Consider the following 17323-nt stretch of genomic DNA (forward strand, 5'->3'; position numbering starts at 1 on the left):
TTCATAGCTTATCTTTTCTAGTTATGGGTTATTAAACTAAAATAAAAAGAGGTCCTAGATTGAAACAAGTATTAATAGATGACAAGTGTGAAAACAGGTGTAGAAAATAGTAACAGTTGATACTAAGATATAATATAATATATTGAATGGATTACTTAATGATCAATTCATCCAATATTATTATAATTAATATTTGACAGAAGCCGTTGGGAAGGGTAAATAAGGAAAGCCAAATAAAAAGAATAGTGAACATAAAGCTTAACGATAACGCCAAGATACTGAAGTCCCTCTTTATCTCTCTCTCTCTCTCTCCTCATCTCTCTCAGTGTCAAAATGCAGAGGCAGTCTCTCGGCTCACCGGTGGCGAAGCTCCATCTCCATGCCAATGGAGGAGGAGTAACGGAAGGAAGTCCTGTCAAAGAAGACCAGAAGCGAAAGGATATAATATCGTGTTTGCTTACCGCCGACGAGGACGAGAATAAATCGCAAAAGCTTCACAAGCCGTCGACAACTAAGCCGGAGAAGTTCATACATCTGATTCCTCTTCTCACCGTCATATGCTTTCTCGTTCTTTATCTTTCCTCTCATGATCCATCTCAAAAAGGTACGTAAGTAAATTGAAGGCCTATCTATACCTTTTCTATATTCAGCAGCAAGCAAAGCATCTGATTCTCTCAATTTTCTGCTATTATTTTTCAGATTTGGCTCAGTTCAATGGATTTCACCAGCTGTTGTTGAAGCCTACAGGTATAAACAATGACAAGCTAGAACAATGCAATTAGTTAATTAAAATGAATTTCATCAATCGTGATTTGTTATATATAGATTCAACGGAGATTGACGATTTCGGACGAGTTCTGGAGGAGAACGGCAAGAGCGGCGATGTACTGGAGATTCGAAGTGTTAGGAACCTTCAAGAGCTTGGAAGACATGATCATCGCCGCCGTCACCGGAAAATCAAAATCGACGGTTTCTAGCTACTGCACATTCTCTCTGCTCGTTAATGTAATTGCTTGCTGTGTATAATTAATGATTTCATACATTCAAGATGCTGATCAATTAATTTGGACTTTCTTATTATTAATTACTATCATCATCATCGGAGATCATTACCAAGATTACTATGAATTGATGATGATGATGAAATTTGAAGCTAATTAACATGCGCCTCTGATAGAGATTAATCCCATGGTTATTATTGATAAACAATGTTACAATATATACTAGTCAAAAGACTCTTAATAAGGTAAACCACTAATCTAGGAATCTAAACAAGGTAACCCACTAATCTAGGAATCTAAACAAGGTAACAAGATATATACAATATACTAATACACCCCCGCAGTCGAAACGGGGGATTCTCGGACGCTGAGACTGTCTCTGAAATCTTCAAATAGTATGCGCGGAAGTCCTTTGGTGAATATGTCAGCGATTTGAAAACGAGAAGGCATATGAAGAATGCGAACTTTACCTCTATCTACTTTTTCCCTTACAAAGTGTATGTCCATTTCGATGTGTTTGGTACGTTGATGTTGGACCGGATTTTGGGAGAGATAAATCGCACTTATGTTGTCGCAGTAGACCAGTGTGGCTTTGTCCAATGAGATACGAAGTTCTAACAATAAATTGCGAAGCCAACAGGATTCGGAGACAACATTGGCAACTCCTCTATATTCAGCTTCAGCACTAGAACGAGAAAGTGTGGATTGCCGTTTTGACGACCAAGACAGAAGATTATCGCCTAGGAAGACGCAATAGCCAGATGTAGAGCGACGGGTATCTGGACATCCTCCCCAGTCTGCATCAGTATATGAAACGAGTGTAGACAGTGAGGATTTGTAAAGATGAAGGCCATAGTGCTTTGTACCCTGTAAGTATCGAATGATTCTGTGTAAGGCAGCCAAGTGAGCCTCTTTCGGATCATGCATGTGGAGGCAAATTTGCTGGACTGCATATGAAATATCAGGACGTGTGAAAGTAAGATACTGTAGTGCTCCGGCTAAACTTCTGTAATGAGTGGGGTCAGAGACTGGTGGACTAGTTGATTTTCCAAGTTTGCCATTTGTATCGACCGGCGTTTGTGTTGATTTGCAAGTAGACATTCCAGCACGATCAATAATTTCTTCAGCATATTTCTTCTGACTAAGACAAAGTCCATCCTTAGTATACGATACAGCAACTCCCAAGAAATAGCTTAATTTACCTAAATCCTTCATAGCAAATTCTGCGCCTAAGCTTTTCATGAGAGTCTGACGTAACTGATCAGACGAAGCCGTAATGATAATGTCATCAACATACAAGAGTAGATAGGCAATTTCGGACCCATGTTGATAGATAAAAAGCGAATGATCAGTCGTGCTGTGTGTAAAACCGATTGTAGAGACAAAATCTGCAAACCTTTGATACCAAGCACGAGGAGCTTGTTTTAAGCCGTATAAAGATTTGCGCAATAAACAAACATGGTCGGGAAAGATTTTGTCTCTAAAACCGAAAGGCTGATGCATGTAAACTGTTTCGTTGAGATTACCATGTAAAAATGCATTCTTGACGTCCATTTGGTGAATGGACCAAGACTTCGATAAAGCAATGCTCAGAACAGTTCGTATGGTGGCTGGTTTGACAACAGGACTAAAGGTTTCTTCACAATTGATTCCAATCTGCTGAGACCTGCCATCACCAACAAGACGGGCTTTATGCCTCTCAAAAGAGCCGTCAGAGTTAGTTTTATGCTTAAAAATCCACATGCATCGTATAATATCAACACCCTGAGGACGCGGAACCAAGTCCCAAGTCTTATTACTAATTAAAGCGTTAAACTCATCGTCCATGGCGGCTTTCCAATTCGGGTCTGATAAAGCTAACTTTGGGTTTTTGGGAATAGGCGATGGAGATGTGAGTGTGTTTAGATTGAAAATGCGTTTTGGACAGACAATCCCATCCATTGCGCGGGTTCGTATTGTCCGTGTTGGATTGATGATGGTTGGTGAATGATTTGGACGGTTTGGTCTTGTGGACGGGCTGGTCGTGTTTGGGTTTGGGCCTGGTGAAGTGGTGATGGGTGATGGTGGGTTTGGTGGAGTGTGTTGAGTTGATAATGGGCTCGGTAATGGAGTGTTGTTTGGTGGGGAAATGGACTCGGTGATGGGCGGGGTTTGGATGTGTATTGGGATGGTTATTGGTTCGGATTGAGATGGGTGAGTTGAGTTTGGGTTTTGGACAAGAGAAAAGGGAAATTTTGTTTCGTCAAAAATGACGTGACGAGAGATGATAAATCTTTTTGAGGCTGGGTCGTAGCATTTGTAGCCGCGATGATTAGAGGGGTATCCTAAAAAGACACAAGGGGTAGAGCGTTTATGAAGTTTGTGAATAGTGGTTGGAGGAAGAAGAGGATAGCAAAGACAACCGAAAATTTTTAGGTGAGAGTAAGAAGGAGTTCGGTTATATAGAAGTTGAGTGGGTGAGAAATTTCGAATTTGTTTATTTGGAAGAATATTTAGGAGATAAGTGGTCATTTCGAGGGCGTGATGCCAAAAATTTAACGGGAGAGAAGCATGAGTAAGCAATGTTCGAATCATGTTATTTATGGTGCGTATTTTTCTTTCTGCTTTACCATTTTGAGGAGAAGTATAGGGGCAAGAGAGGCGAAATTGTAGACCATTTTTGTCACAAAATGTACGAAATTGACTGTTGTTATATTCAGTTCCGTTGTCACATTGGATTGTTTTAATGGGCTTTTGAAATTGTGTTTGAATTTGATTTTGAAGTGTAGAGAAGACGGAGAATACTTGGGATTTGTTTCCAATTGGAAAAGTCCAAAGGAAATTTGTGTAATCATCAAGAAACAGAATATAGTATTTATGTCCATTTGTACTTAGCACAGGCGACGTCCACAAATCACTATGAATAATATCGAATGGGGAAGTAGTATAAGAGACAGAATTGGTAAATGGTAACTTAACTTGTTTACCAAAGATGCAAGACTCACAGAGTTTAGACCCTAAAACGGGCTTACAAGAAATAGAATTTGATTTATTGAGAGAATGCAAAATATCGACACCGGGGTGTCCTAATCTATTATGCCATAAATTTGACGAAATTGCAGTAAACGAAGAATTAGTTGGGGGTTTTTGGCTTTGGCTCGACAGAGAGAGTGGGTAGAGATCCCCCGAGCTATTGTTCCTCATGATAACCTTCCCCGTCTGGAAATCCTTTACAGAAAAACCAAGTGAGTCAAATTCTACAGAGACGTTGTTATCACGAGTAAACCGACGAATAGATATAAGATTTTTAATGAGTTTGGGAGCATGTAGAACATTGTTCAGAAGTAAGGGTGGTAAGGGTGGTTTTAAGTTAGTTTTACCAATACCGCGAATCGGGATTTCCTGTCCACTCCCAACAATGATATTTTTAACACAATTTAAATTAGAATAAGGCGAGAGACTACCTGAGTTGGGTGTCATGTGTGAAGTTGCTCCCGAATCCATGTACCAAGTATCGTCAGGCGGAGTAAGGGATAAAGTGTGCATCGCCTGATTGATATCGGTTGCAACGTAACTTTGGGGCTGCTGCTGGCTCGTCTCAGCCATGTAGGCCTGCTGTGGCCGAGAACCGAGTACGCCTGCTCCTGCTGTCCGAGTGTGTTGCTGCTGATAGCCAGAACCGCGCCAGGAGGCGCCTTGTTGCTGTTGACCAGATGCGTGCCAGGGGGCGCTTTGCTGCTGCGGCCAGATCTGTTGTGTCGGGTAGGGACAAGGGGGTGCTGTCCAGCCCGCAGGCGCCCACTGTGCCCATTGCTGTTGGCCAGGAGGTGCCCAGAATTGCTGCTGCTGGTGGTATGTGCGGCTGGTGTTGCGACCGCGTCCTCTGCCGCGCTGGCTGCGTCCTCGGCCCTGGCCGGCCTGTTCCTGCGCGCTAGAGGTGCCCTGCTGCTGCTGCTGGCCGGTAGCACGGGCTGATTGGCTAGAGTTGTTTCCGCGGCCTTGGCTACGATCGTCCGAGGCAATAAAAGAGGTGTTTGTGTGGACGAATTCATCCTTCCTTGTTTCAACAAGGAGCAAATCAGATCTAGCATCGTAGAAAGATGGGAGAGGCTTCTTTTGACCTATTATGGTGGCGATTGTTTCGTAGTTTTCATTCAAACCCCCAAGTAGACGCAACACCAGTCGATTTTCAGAAACGGGGCAATCAACATTAGCAAGTTGATCCGCAATCATCTTCAATTCAGTGCAATAAGCACTCATGTTTGGGAAATCATTGAGACGAATTTGAGAAAACCTATTTTCAAGATACATAGCGCGAGAACCTGTGTTATCTTGAAATATATTCGCTAAACGTTCCCAAGCCTGAGCAGCCGTCATACCAGGTTTTTGGATCGTGTTTAGTAGATCCTTGGATATTGTTCCAAATATCCATTGCTTGACAAGGGCGTCAAGGCGTTTCCACAGAAGAGAGTCGGTCTCGGAAGATGTTGAAGGTGTTTCGGAGGCGTTGGGAGTTTTTGGTTTGAGATGTTCGTAAACATTGTGAATCAAGCAGTGGTTTTCGAGAAGGTCTGCCCAAGAGAGATATTCCTCGCTACCCATCTCTAGGGTGATAGGAATTATGGAGCGGAGATTGTTAACAGAGAAAGCAGAGTGGTATTGAGAAACAGACATGGTGGTGGGCGTCTGACTTTGATTGGAGGAGGAGTCTGAATTAGTAGGTGGGACAGACATTAGAAGTTTGTGCGTGAGGCAGCAAGGTGGGAGGAAGAGAAAAAAAAAAATTCGATTGATGATCTTGAGAGGATCTTTACTCTGATACCATGATAGAGATTAATCCCATGGTTATTATTGATAAACAATGTTACAATATATACTAGTCAAAAGACTCTTAATAAGGTAAACCACTAATCTAGGAATCTAAACAAGGTAACCCACTAATCTAGGAATCTAAACAAGGTAACAAGATATATACAATATACTAATAGCCTCAATTGATATGTGTACGTTAGTACACCACCGGTGCTGCTATTGGATTACAGCTGGATATTCCAGATTTCAGAGACAGTTATAATAGCCAACTTGGAGTATTGTTGTATGACCGTTACACCTGTAACGCTCCTTATAATATCTTATATATATTGAGTTTTTATATATATATATATATTAAAATAAATTATTAACTTTTTTAAATGAATCATGTGCATTATATCAAATTTTTAAGTCCTTCTCATTCTCAATGTCCCCGTGAACTATAGATTTTTTTGACAATTTTATTGTGTAATAAGAAATATTAATTGAATAAAGTTTTATATCATTAGTCATTTATTACTTGATTCAATTGGAACCCTAAAAGAAAACAGTAAATAATTAAGGTGACAGCCTGGCTGGGCTCCATCCACGTGGATCCTTCTTTCACACTCTTAAGTATTTATACTTCATGGTGGGCCCCATCCATTTTATAATTTAATTAGTGATTTAAGGCATATAGGCCACATTAGATAATAAAAAAGTAACAGGCGCATGACAGATTTTTCCTTCTTTTTTTTTTTTTTTTTTAATTTTATATATAAGTTTAGATAAATTTAACATTTATGTTTCAGAGAATGACAATAAACTATTAACCAATTTGTTTTATATATGGTTAGGTTTCAAATTAATTAATGATAACTTTTACGTACTCAAATTTGAACACGTCACATACTACTAGAAATTCACAAAGATTTCGTTTTAAAATGGATTGTGATTGTGTTCTATTGATGTAATCAATACAAAAGTAATAAAGCAAGAAAATATAATTAAAATCTACTCAAATATATACCCTATAAAAACACACAAAAGTTTAATATTTTTAATCAAATATATATATGTAAAAAATAATTATAACAAGTATAAAGAAAGGTTCTTCCTTCAAAGAATCAAACAAAATCAATGCATTAATTTAGTGACCCCATATTGTCTCTTTCAGAATACTCAATATATATTATTTATTTATTTATTTAATTGTTTACGTGAATATAACAATTCTACAAGAATAAAAAAATAGTGTAGGTTACAGGTGGCTTTGATTCAAGTTACAAGTGTTAAAAATTTAGTATAAACATTCATCCCATTTGAAAATATATATTTGTAACTAAATTTGGATTAAAAAATAACCAATAATTTTTCAAATTTATTTATGATAAAGTTGTATATTATATATAAATAAAATAAAAGGTAATTTCAAATTTATGTTGAAAATAAAAGAATTGTGGGTTAGTGTACCAATTAGTTTCCTATTGCGTCATAAAGACAAGTCTGTTTGTTGTTTACTAATCAAAATTAATATAAATAATGATGTTTCCTTATCCATTTATCTGTCTGTCAACATAAATGATATAATTCATATTTTTCAAGGCTTTATGACCGTTTTGCCCTCTCACCAACATTAGGAAATAATAATAAAATAAAGTGTACCTAATTCCAAGATGACCCATTCTTGGAGCTGTTTCAATGTTTGCCTTTGTTTTCTTATAAAAAAAATCTCATTATTGTAATAAGTTCCAAAATCTAACCCGCTAGAGTAGTTTTAGTAAAGATGTTTACTGCCAAAGATTTTGACCATCTAAAATAAAAGCACATTGGGATAGGAAATTAGATGGAGTAGACGTTAAGTTTATGCACTAATATGATAATATAATCTACTCAAATTTTAGATAGTTAATGACCAAGTTTAGCATGTGAGCTCTAAAAAAATAAAATTTATAAAGTACTTACCCATTATTCCTTAAATTTTATAATCTTAATATTTTATATCAATAAATTGAGATAAACTTTAGTTGCGAAAATATACATGAATCCTTAATGAAGAACAATTCATTAAGTCGTTCTTCATTGTTTTTCAGATTTTCTCTTGATCTTGGATATCATAATTTTGCATCTGGATCAGAATGTCTGATGTATGGGGAGTTTAGGTCTTTCAACCATCTATCGATAGCCCTTAAATGTTTTTGAGAGAACATCTACCTTTCAGTTAAATTAGTTTAACATAATAGATAGACTCTCTATATGGTTGGGGACCTAGCCTAAATATACTATTTACTATTTGGTCCTATCAACGAAATAGTACAAGCAACGAAATAATAAATGATATTTATGTTTTTACACAAATATATTTTCATATTTATTATAAATGTCTAAATAAGTCCATAATTTGTATATGATATCAACTAATACACAATTACTAAATAATATATGTACCCAAATATATAAAAATATAGTTGAAATGTCAGTGTTCAATTGCATAGAAAAAGTTATGTTCATGATAAATAGAAGGGAATGATACCATGGAGGAAAGAAAAGAACATTTGGTTGCTAAACATGCATATAAACAATTTCGGTTGCTATACGCAGCAACCTGCGTATAAACCATTTCTTGAGGTTATTTAATTTTACTCTATTGTTCTTAATAGAAAAGGTAAACTTCAGATTTATTATATTACTTTCTCCTGCAGTCCTACCATGTATTATTATATTATGTTTTTATAATTAATTAATTTTGTTTGATTCAGTTATAATATTGATTAAATTTAGTTTTCAAACACACTGATAACCACCCTTAGGAACAAGGGCAATATTTAAATTGGGAAAAAGAAGAAAGGTTTCATAAATGTTAATAACAAATGGAAGTTAAAACAATAATAAAAGCAGATACAACAGCTGCTATGAACGTCAAAAGTGATACAAATGAAGTATGTGACTTGATCCCGCTTGGCACATCCCAGGCAACAACAGTATGAGATTCGAGTTCATGATTACTGCCTGTCAATGAATAAAAGCAGCTCCGATCATCCGAATCTCCTTTAACTGCTTTCGTACGAATGATTACATCAGGTGCGTTAAACTCAATCCTCGAAAACCCAACATCCTCCTCAACTAGAGGCTGCAAAAACATAGCTATTAGCTCGGTTATCAAATATAATCGCATAAAAACAATCCTTATTCAAAAACACACCGCATAACGTGCATGTAATGGAAGTTTGATGCTGACTTCAAGCTTATTATTCGATGAAACATTATGGTCAACTTCTATGTGTAACTCAACAAGAGATCGATTCGAGGCTACTGAAGGCAACTCTAGATTTGTGTCTCCAAAAACAGCTAGGTCTGTAAATTCGCCACGTGAGAGAAGGTGTTGAAGCTCAAATGGATCTGCGAAAATTCCAGATGGGAGTCTTTCTAAGACTATTATCTCCCAAAACTGTTTTATTTGTTTGGTTAGCTGAATATCGAGATGGATAGATGAAGATAATTGGCGGTGAGAGCCTTCGCCAATTAGATCTCTCTCCAAAGCTGACAGTTTTACCACCACTGCATTAACTCTATCTTCGTGGATTCCACAATTGTCAAGTGGAAGTTCTTTCAAAATGAAGTCTTTGAAATCGGAATCAATCAGGCTATTATGTTTCTCAAAATAAGCAGCAGCAACATATTTCTGTATACAAGGAAATAAACATATGGTAATAATGTTACTTAGATTAAACTAAAAATCATACTATGAATATTTAACTCTCAAAACATATTTCCATATCAAGTACTTGAATGAAGATAATTCTATTTGATTTATTCCAACATTTATTTTTTGGTCACTTAAAATTCAGTATTTAACATTCATTGCTGTTGTTTTATCGAATCGAATGCACTCATAAACTCTCATTTCTGAATTGTAATCAAGCAAATTCATAGCCATTAGACAACTGGATGCTTGGGCCTATTTACAGTCAGCATAAATTTCATCAACTGTGGATCATAGTGAAGGGACAAGATAATGATCTCAACAAGAAATTCAACAATAAAACATAACATACGATAAAAAGCTATTTAACAACCACGCCAAAATGATCAAATCCTGGAAAAACCTAACCTCATTGAGTGTCGAACAAGCTTGCGTAAACAATCCAACTCCAGCTAACAATGTCAATTGAATAACCAGGTTCCAAGTGGACGTTCTGTTGGGCATGATTCCTTACCAAAACCCAATGATCACACACCTTTTTTGAAACTTATGTATCTCATATCAGATTTTCAGGCAATCAAAGCCTGCAGGAAATGGAAATTCAACAGATTCATCAATTTATCTGACTTAAGAATCGAGGAAGCAGTCCACCATTCTGCATCAATCTTTAACATATTTATCTTAGAAATTTGAAGCATGTGCTGATTAGTGTTTCATTTCAATGTAGGAATCTGCCTACTCATTTGTATCCTTATCTTGAGGATAATGTTCTTGATACATATCCTTTAATCAGATATATACTGATCAATTCGAATTCGTATATTCAGATCATGAAACTCTTCCAAACCATACACAGACAGAGATTTAGGTTACAGATAGAAAAGGAAGCATAATCAAGAACCGGGAGAGTCTTGAAGCAAAACTATGAATCCGAAATGAACAAAACCAGAAACTCTTAGGGTTTCGAAAAGCTAGGTTTAATCAGGGAAGAGAGAGAGATTGATGGAGATTACCTTGATGTCAGATTCGTCGTTTCCTACCTGCTCAACTCAAAGGGCACCGATGGATGCATCATCTCGTGAATGAAACTGTTATGATTCAACGAAGAAGACGAAGACGAAGATGAACATGAAAATCAAGATGCAGGAAGAACGACTTACATGAGATCCCTCAAGTTTAAGATTCTTTACAAATTAGTCCCTTATTTTACTATTCCTACACTTTTATTTAAATTCAATTAAAGTTAGATGGCAAGGCTATATAATTTGAGAGTTTCTTCCGAGCACCATTTACATATTTAAAAAAAAAATTATAGTCATTATTATTAAAAATAAATATATATTATATATAAATATCATCAATTATAAATATCATCAATTCCAACTATATATTAAACCGAACAAAAACTCAATCAAAACTAGGGCCACAAATGAGTCAACTCGATTAAATATTTATTAGTTCGACTCGAACTCGAATAAGTTTATAAATTTGAGCTCAAGATCGACTACTTACCTATAAGTTCGTCTCGACTCTAAAACTTAAACTAAAATTATATTTTTAAATATTGGTGAAAAAAATTATTTATTTTAAATATTAAATATTAAATTTATTATTTATCATCAGATGACTCGAATATTAACCAAATCGGGCATTATATGAGCTCCACTCGAATATTAACTGACTCGAATATTATATGAGCTGCATTCGAATATTAACCGACTCGAATATTAACTAAGTCGGGCTCACTCGAATATTAACCGAGTAGTCGGTTCGGTTAAACTCAAGTCGAGGAGCTTCTGAGCCCTAATCCAAACTGTTGCCCTCCTTACCTTAGTTGGGATAGAAATTAGATCACTAATTACAGTGGGCAAGACATTAATATTAAAAAGTGATGCATATATTAAATCAACAGTGTAAAAAGTAAAAAGACAAGTGATTATATATTAAATAGATGAGAAAAAGCCCTCAGTCTGCTTAGGAGTTAGGACCATATATAATAATAAAAGTAGACATTTAATACAACAACTTAAAGGCTAGAAATACATATGGGGTTTTTCTTTGCTAGAGATTATTAGTGTGAAGTTTGCATATACATATACATACAACATTATTAGCTAAGCAAAGAGATCCTCCTCCTCTCCTCTCCTCTCCTCTTCCTCTTCATCAATCCTCAAAATCTCCTCTTTGCTGCAATAGCATTAACCGAACTAAGAAGACCCATCTGCTCAGTAAGTTGTTCCATCTTCTTCTGACTAGTAACATTTCTATTCAATCCCAGAGTAGATTGTTTCATCATCCCAATGTCCTCTTCACCTCTAAGGCAACATTCCCCTGTCGATGATGAATCCGTGTCATCGGGTATTATAGGTCCCGATGCAAGCAACTGTTCCCAAAAAGGGTCCCCTATGCTAGGAAGCTTCTGCAACGAGTTCTCCCATTCAAACTCACCTTCCGGACAGAAGTTACTCATGATCTCTACAGGAACTTCAGAGTTGTCCGAGATCGAAGATATAGGAAATTCTGCTTCTGGAAGAGGAACCGATGCCAAAGGGAATAACATTGTATCGGGAAACAAGTGGTTTGTGACTGTTGTTTCAGAGATTGAGCCCAGAGGGGAAGATTGAACCTCCGAGAAGGTGGTGGGAATAGTTTGACTTGGTAAGACTTCGTGAAGACTAATTCCAGGTGATATATGTGAAGCGCCGTACTCTGCTGAGCCAGATGATGACGATGATGATGTAATGTCTTCGTGTTTCATGATCTGTCTAAACAAGGCTTCTTCTGCTGTTGCTGCGTCGTTCATCAATGGCTGCTGCTGGTAGCTGATCATATGTACCTCGTCAAGAACACCGTCATCTTCTTGCTTAAGCCTCCGTTTTTTGCATCCTTCATTAATCATATTATCGTTCTGCTGTTGTACGAAATGAGCCAGAAATCCGGGGCTGTTTACAGCTTTTGCAAGGAACGACATCATCTGTTGTTGTCTCTGCTCCATTCCTTGAAGTCGACTGACCATAGTTTGCATCTCGCTGTCTGTTGACTGTTGCTGCTGCCTAAGCCTCACGAGCTCCTGAGTAAGTACGTTTTTGTCCCTTTTTAGCCACTCGATCTCTTCTTCAAGCCCGAATTTTCCAACCTCCACGCATGACCCAACCGACAGAGGAGTTTGCCTGTTTGGTTGTTGCGGTTGGTGGTGGTGGTGATGATGAGGAACACTTCCTTGGGCCGCTTTTCTCCTGTTAATGCTTTTGAGAAGATGCTTTTGACCTCGAAGGAATCCCTCATTCGCAAACTCCCAACGATCCGGATCAACTTTTCTAAAACGCTGCATTATCAAATAGAAAACTTTGAAATTTACAAGACACAAAACCTAAGAATTGTAAAAGAAACATTAGTCTACAAATCTATAGACAATTATAAAATCAATATTGAGAAAACTCAGTAAACATCGCCCATTTGGAAACACTTTTGTTTATGGATCTGAATCCAGATCCAGATAAGAATCCACCATCAGGATCAAAATCCAAATGAGATATCTCACAGAAAGAGAATGAAATTGCTTAAAAATGACAGGTATCTTTCCCCTCATTTTCACGCAGACATGATATCAAATAATCAACTATGAGACACTCGTTAGCAAAGTTGTAAATCTAACTTTCACATTAAAACTACGCAGAATATTTGAAGGCCCAAAGTAAGTGGCAAGTGTCTTTCTCAAGACTGACCAAGAGTACATAGTAATTCTGAAACCAAGAACATTGAACATGATCAAGTTCACTCATTAAGATCTAAAGCATAGAATTTAACAATAATAGGTAAATTGAAACTTCTTCATGGTCGTAATGAACTAATCCATGGTTGGAAGAAAGGAAATTACAAAGGACAGAAGCACGTCAAGGAAGCACAAATCAAGAGAGAATGGAAATGAAACAAGAAAAGTGCCTTTGAGGTCTCTCATAAAATCACAATCTATAATAATAAAATGAAAGAGTAATCACAATCTTGAGATTGTCATGACCCAAGCATCTAAGATTGAAATAATTGATGTCATTAACAATTAATGTTGCATCATTATCAAACTTAATAAGTATAACAAAGATTTACTATATATATGACATAAAAAGCAACCTCACAACCTATTTGGAAACCTCATTTTTCTCGTTTTTGTTTCAAATTTCAATGTGTTTCTAGTTGAATCTATAAAGAAAACATATCATTCAATTATCCCAAGATCCAAATCTGTATACTAATGAGTAGTAACCTAATAGAGAGAATTCAATACATGCTTTATAAAAAAGGTTAACATCTAAATCCACATATTCATAATCACAGAAGACTGCTTAATAGAAAGCAAAAACTTATTGGTATATATCTAGATTGAAGACATCAAAAGCCAAGCCAATATTCAAATGGATGTGAAGCCAATCAGGCTTCACGTTTCAGTTAATCATACTAATCATGCATTTTCACAAGAAAGAAGACTAAGAAGTATCTGTATCTTCTTCCAAAATACTGGCAAAAGCAATATATAGCTACTTTCAACAAAAGAATGAATCCATGAAAACCCAAGTGAATTTTCTGGAGACCTGGCAGGCATCAACTTAAAGCTTTCACAAATGAATAAAAACAACGATTGAAAAGGTGAAACATACGTAAGTGTTAAGCTGCCGGACAAAACTGGAGAAGTTATTGTGCTTGAAGTACTTGGGTAAGAGATCTCTAGCGAATTCTGGAGGATCCCAGACGACAAAACTGTTGCTTGTAGCGCTCCAAGAGACGATTTTATCTGTGGATGGATCATCGACCATATCATAGGTCTTAGCCAAGAAGCGCGGCGGTGCGTTTTCATTAAGGATTTGAGAAGGAGGCGCCGTAGAAGGAAGTGATCCGCCATTGGGCGTCGAATTGACGCCATCTAACGCCGAATCCATTTTGAACAAGTGAGAAACAAAAATTAAGTGGATGATAGAGAAGTGAGCATACTTTTCTTAGGTCCTAAGGTAAGGTTGATGAACAGATGTTGACATATGTTGTCACTGGTTAGGGATACTAAAAACCCTTATTACTACTCAATGAAAGAGAGAGGTTCTGGATCAGAAGGAATAATGGACATGATTTGTACGGTCACGAGGAAGCAAGATGATGAAGAAGAAGGAGAACGACCAAGGAAACCGGCACTAGCCAGTTTCCATGAGTTAAGAAAACTGACACCAGTCATTTTCCTTAGAGCTAAAATACTCATAATTATCATTTCAAATGACAATTATACCCCCCCTATTTTATTATATTTTTGTCCATCCAGCATTGGGAAAAGGGATTTTTCCTTGGCTTTAATTTCTATTTTCTTAAATAAATTAACATTTGTTCCTTGAATTTTGAAGATATGGTGGATATGGTGGATATGGGAGGGGTAGTAATTATATTTTAATAAAAAAAATAACATTTACTTCTAATTTAATTATTGTTGAGTTAATTTCAGTAACATAAGTTTTAAAATTAATTTAAAAAACCATGTAATTATAGAAATTTAAAATTTAGACATGGGAAACTTTAAATAAGGGTATGAATGTATGTTACATCAACTTAGGGGTGAGCATATGGTAAAATCAATCTGTTTTGTCCGATCCGTATTAAATCCAAACTAAGTTTATCCAATCCGTAATCCAAACCATTTTATTAATTAATACGGATCGGATACGGATTTGATTGAAAATGGTTTGTATAATCCAAACTAAAAAGTATTTATATATATCAGCTTGAAATTAGTCAACAATTTTTTTTAAATTTTTTTTTTAAATTTTTTTATTTTTTTATTTTTTTTATTTTTTTTAAATTCGATTTTTTATTATTATTAAATTTGAATCTGAAAAAAATAATAAAAATAAAAATAATAATAAAAAATAAAAATAAAAATAAATATTGTGTTGTCGAGTGATGATAAGTAAAATATATATTATATTGAGATGAAATTTAATTTAAAAAAAAATATTTTTATTTAGATAGCTTGAATAATTTGGATAATCCTAATCCAATCCGATTTAATTCAATCCGAACTCAATCTGATCTCAGTTTAATCCGAAATATCCAATCCGAATTAGTATTTAAGATTCGAATTGGATTGGATTTCGGATTAAACCATCCAATGCTCCCCCTACATCAACTTAACTAAAACATTATATTAAGTTAGGCTCAATAGGGATAAAATATCACAATTCATGACTGATTTCATTTCTTTATTTGCATCAAAATTAATATTTGATTTGAGTACATCAACAATTTTAAGTTGTCTTTTTATGTAAGCAACTTTTCATAGTTAACTGAAAAAAAAATCATTCTAACATCACTTCTCAACCATTTTTACTTTGACATTTGAGGAACCTATAAAAAAAAAGTCATAAACAAAATATAATGGGTCTGATTAAAAATACATGGAACTAAAGCATAGTTAAACAAACCAATATTATTAAATTGAATAGTATATACATAATTAAACTGTATTTTAAAATATTATTTCATTTAAATTAATACTTTAATAAAATATACCCAATTCCAAATTAATAGGGTTTCAAACAAACTCAGTAAAAACACATATCAAATTTGAAAACCTTCTTTGCAATAGCTTCTGAATGTAGTCATCCTACTTTAAAACAATAGGATTAAATTACATTGATTATTAACCTTTTAATGGATTTAGTCCTAAACTAAGAAATTATTTGTTTTTATTCTTTAGCTACATAGATAGAATCAGGGCTTGTAAATTTGGGTTTGGTTAGAGTAAAGAAAAAGAACTAAAAGCTTATTGAAAATTAGGTAAGAAAATCTATTCTTTTACCGTTTTAGTTTTTAAAATATATATGTATAAGTATTTTGGGTATAAGATGTTGGTTTTCATCAAACATATTTTAAGGTAAACAAATTTATTGTTAAATGAGTTTATAAATTTATGGATCAAGAATGCATGCAGATTTTGATGAAGAAATAATGGTTTATATGATGGTTCGGAAAACTTGATTTTAAATAGTTTTTGAGGAAAATATTGATTTATGAAAGATGATTTTGTGAAAATATGATTTGGGATAAAGTATTTTCAAACAATTTGATATTGCTTTTATTTCAACATTGAAATGGAAATCGGTATATCTGGACTTAAAAGAATTTTGCTTCTAAATGATTTTGAAGATATGACTATTTTTATTACTTTGGACTTGATTTTGTATTGTTTGTCTAATAATGAACTATTTGTGCCTCAAGTGCCGCTTATACCGGTTAAATGCGTGAACGCAAAACACTTATGTCTTGGTTGATGGCTCATGCGTCAATGCAAGACCTATGTCTTGATTGATAGTGGTCAACATTTACTTCAAATTTAATTATTGTTGAGTTAATTTCAGTAAAATAAGTTTTAAAATTTAATTAAAAGGACCATGTAATTAATGAAATTTAAAATTTAATAATAGGAAACTTTAAATAAGGGTATGAATTTATGTTACATTAACTTAACTACAACTTTATTAAGTTAGGCTCAATAGGGATAAACTATCACAATTCATGACTGATTTCATTTCCTTATTTGCATCAAAATTAATACTTTCATTTGATTAAAGTACATCAACAATTTTAACTTGTCTTTTTCTATGTAAGCAACTTTTGATAGTTAATTGAAAAAAAAGAAAAACAAGTTTTAAAACTTTTTTTTCATTCTAACATGACTTATCAACAATTTTTACTTTGACAGTTGAGGGTATCTATAAACAATATAAACAAGTCACATACAAAATATAATGGACTTTTTTAAAAACAAATGAAACTGGTAATTTAACGAATAAATATTATTAAATTTGTTAATATA

The 17323-nt window shown here is 34.9% G+C and overlaps 3 protein-coding genes across 4 annotated transcripts; 1 reads left to right on the forward strand and 2 right to left on the reverse strand.

The window, feature by feature from the left end:
* The first annotated feature begins 256 nt into the window (after positions 1-256).
* Positions 257-1109, forward strand: LOC124910251. Its single transcript, XM_047450874.1, has 3 exons — positions 257-604; positions 700-747; positions 826-1109. Exons 1-3 carry the CDS (start codon positions 334-336, stop codon positions 975-977), a joined length of 471 nt encoding a protein of 156 aa, XP_047306830.1. The 5' UTR covers positions 257-333; the 3' UTR covers positions 978-1109.
* Positions 1110-8569: 7460 nt separating this feature from the next.
* On the reverse strand, positions 8570-10590 carry LOC124946162 (phosphatidylinositol-glycan biosynthesis class X protein). 2 transcript variants are annotated; one of them, XM_047486734.1, is made up of 4 exons: positions 10488-10590; positions 9883-10058; positions 8974-9453; positions 8570-8901 (listed from the first exon to the last, which is right to left on the reverse strand). In XM_047486734.1, exons 2-4 carry the CDS (start codon positions 9976-9978, stop codon positions 8632-8634), a joined length of 846 nt encoding a protein of 281 aa, XP_047342690.1. In that variant the 5' UTR covers positions 9979-10058; positions 10488-10590; the 3' UTR covers positions 8570-8631. The 2 variants fall into 2 exon arrangements, with proteins under 2 accessions (XP_047342690.1, XP_047342691.1); XM_047486735.1 differs by lacking the exon at positions 10488-10590 and having other exon boundaries at positions 9883-10130.
* Positions 10591-11471: 881 nt separating this feature from the next.
* On the reverse strand, positions 11472-14594 carry LOC124946145 (heat shock factor protein HSF8-like). Its single transcript, XM_047486713.1, has 2 exons — positions 14127-14594; positions 11472-12799 (listed from the first exon to the last, which is right to left on the reverse strand). The coding sequence occupies exons 1-2, from the start codon at positions 14403-14405 to the stop codon at positions 11645-11647; spliced, it is 1434 nt and encodes a 477-aa protein (XP_047342669.1). The 5' UTR covers positions 14406-14594; the 3' UTR covers positions 11472-11644.
* Between the last annotated feature and the right edge of the window lie 2729 nt (positions 14595-17323).

This window comes from Impatiens glandulifera, chromosome 7 (assembly GCF_907164915.1).
Source record: "Impatiens glandulifera chromosome 7, dImpGla2.1, whole genome shotgun sequence".
Taxonomy (NCBI): domain Eukaryota; kingdom Viridiplantae; phylum Streptophyta; class Magnoliopsida; order Ericales; family Balsaminaceae; genus Impatiens; species Impatiens glandulifera.

Excerpts from the sequence above, each read along its gene's own strand:
- LOC124946145 (XM_047486713.1), bottom strand. The coding sequence starts at position 14,405 with ATGGATTCGGCGTTAGATGGCGTCAATTCGACGCCCAATGGCGGATCA. Across the intron at positions 12,800-14,126 it reads TCCGGCAGCTTAACACTTAC|CGTTTTAGAAAAGTTGATCC; the intron begins GTATGTTTCACC and ends TTGATAATGCAG.
- LOC124946162 (XM_047486734.1), bottom strand. The coding sequence starts at position 9,978 with ATGCCCAACAGAACGTCCACTTGGAACCTGGTTATTCAATTGACATTG. Across the intron at positions 9,454-9,882 it reads CTTGTTCGACACTCAATGAG|AAATATGTTGCTGCTGCTTA; the intron begins GTTAGGTTTTTC and ends CCTTGTATACAG. Across the intron at positions 8,902-8,973 it reads CATTACATGCACGTTATGCG|CCTCTAGTTGAGGAGGATGT; the intron begins GTGTGTTTTTGA and ends ATGTTTTTGCAG.
- LOC124910251 (XM_047450874.1), top strand. The coding sequence starts at position 334 with ATGCAGAGGCAGTCTCTCGGCTCACCGGTGGCGAAGCTCCATCTCCAT. Across the intron at positions 605-699 it reads TCATGATCCATCTCAAAAAG|ATTTGGCTCAGTTCAATGGA; the intron begins GTACGTAAGTAA and ends ATTATTTTTCAG. Across the intron at positions 748-825 it reads GCTGTTGTTGAAGCCTACAG|ATTCAACGGAGATTGACGAT; the intron begins GTATAAACAATG and ends TGTTATATATAG.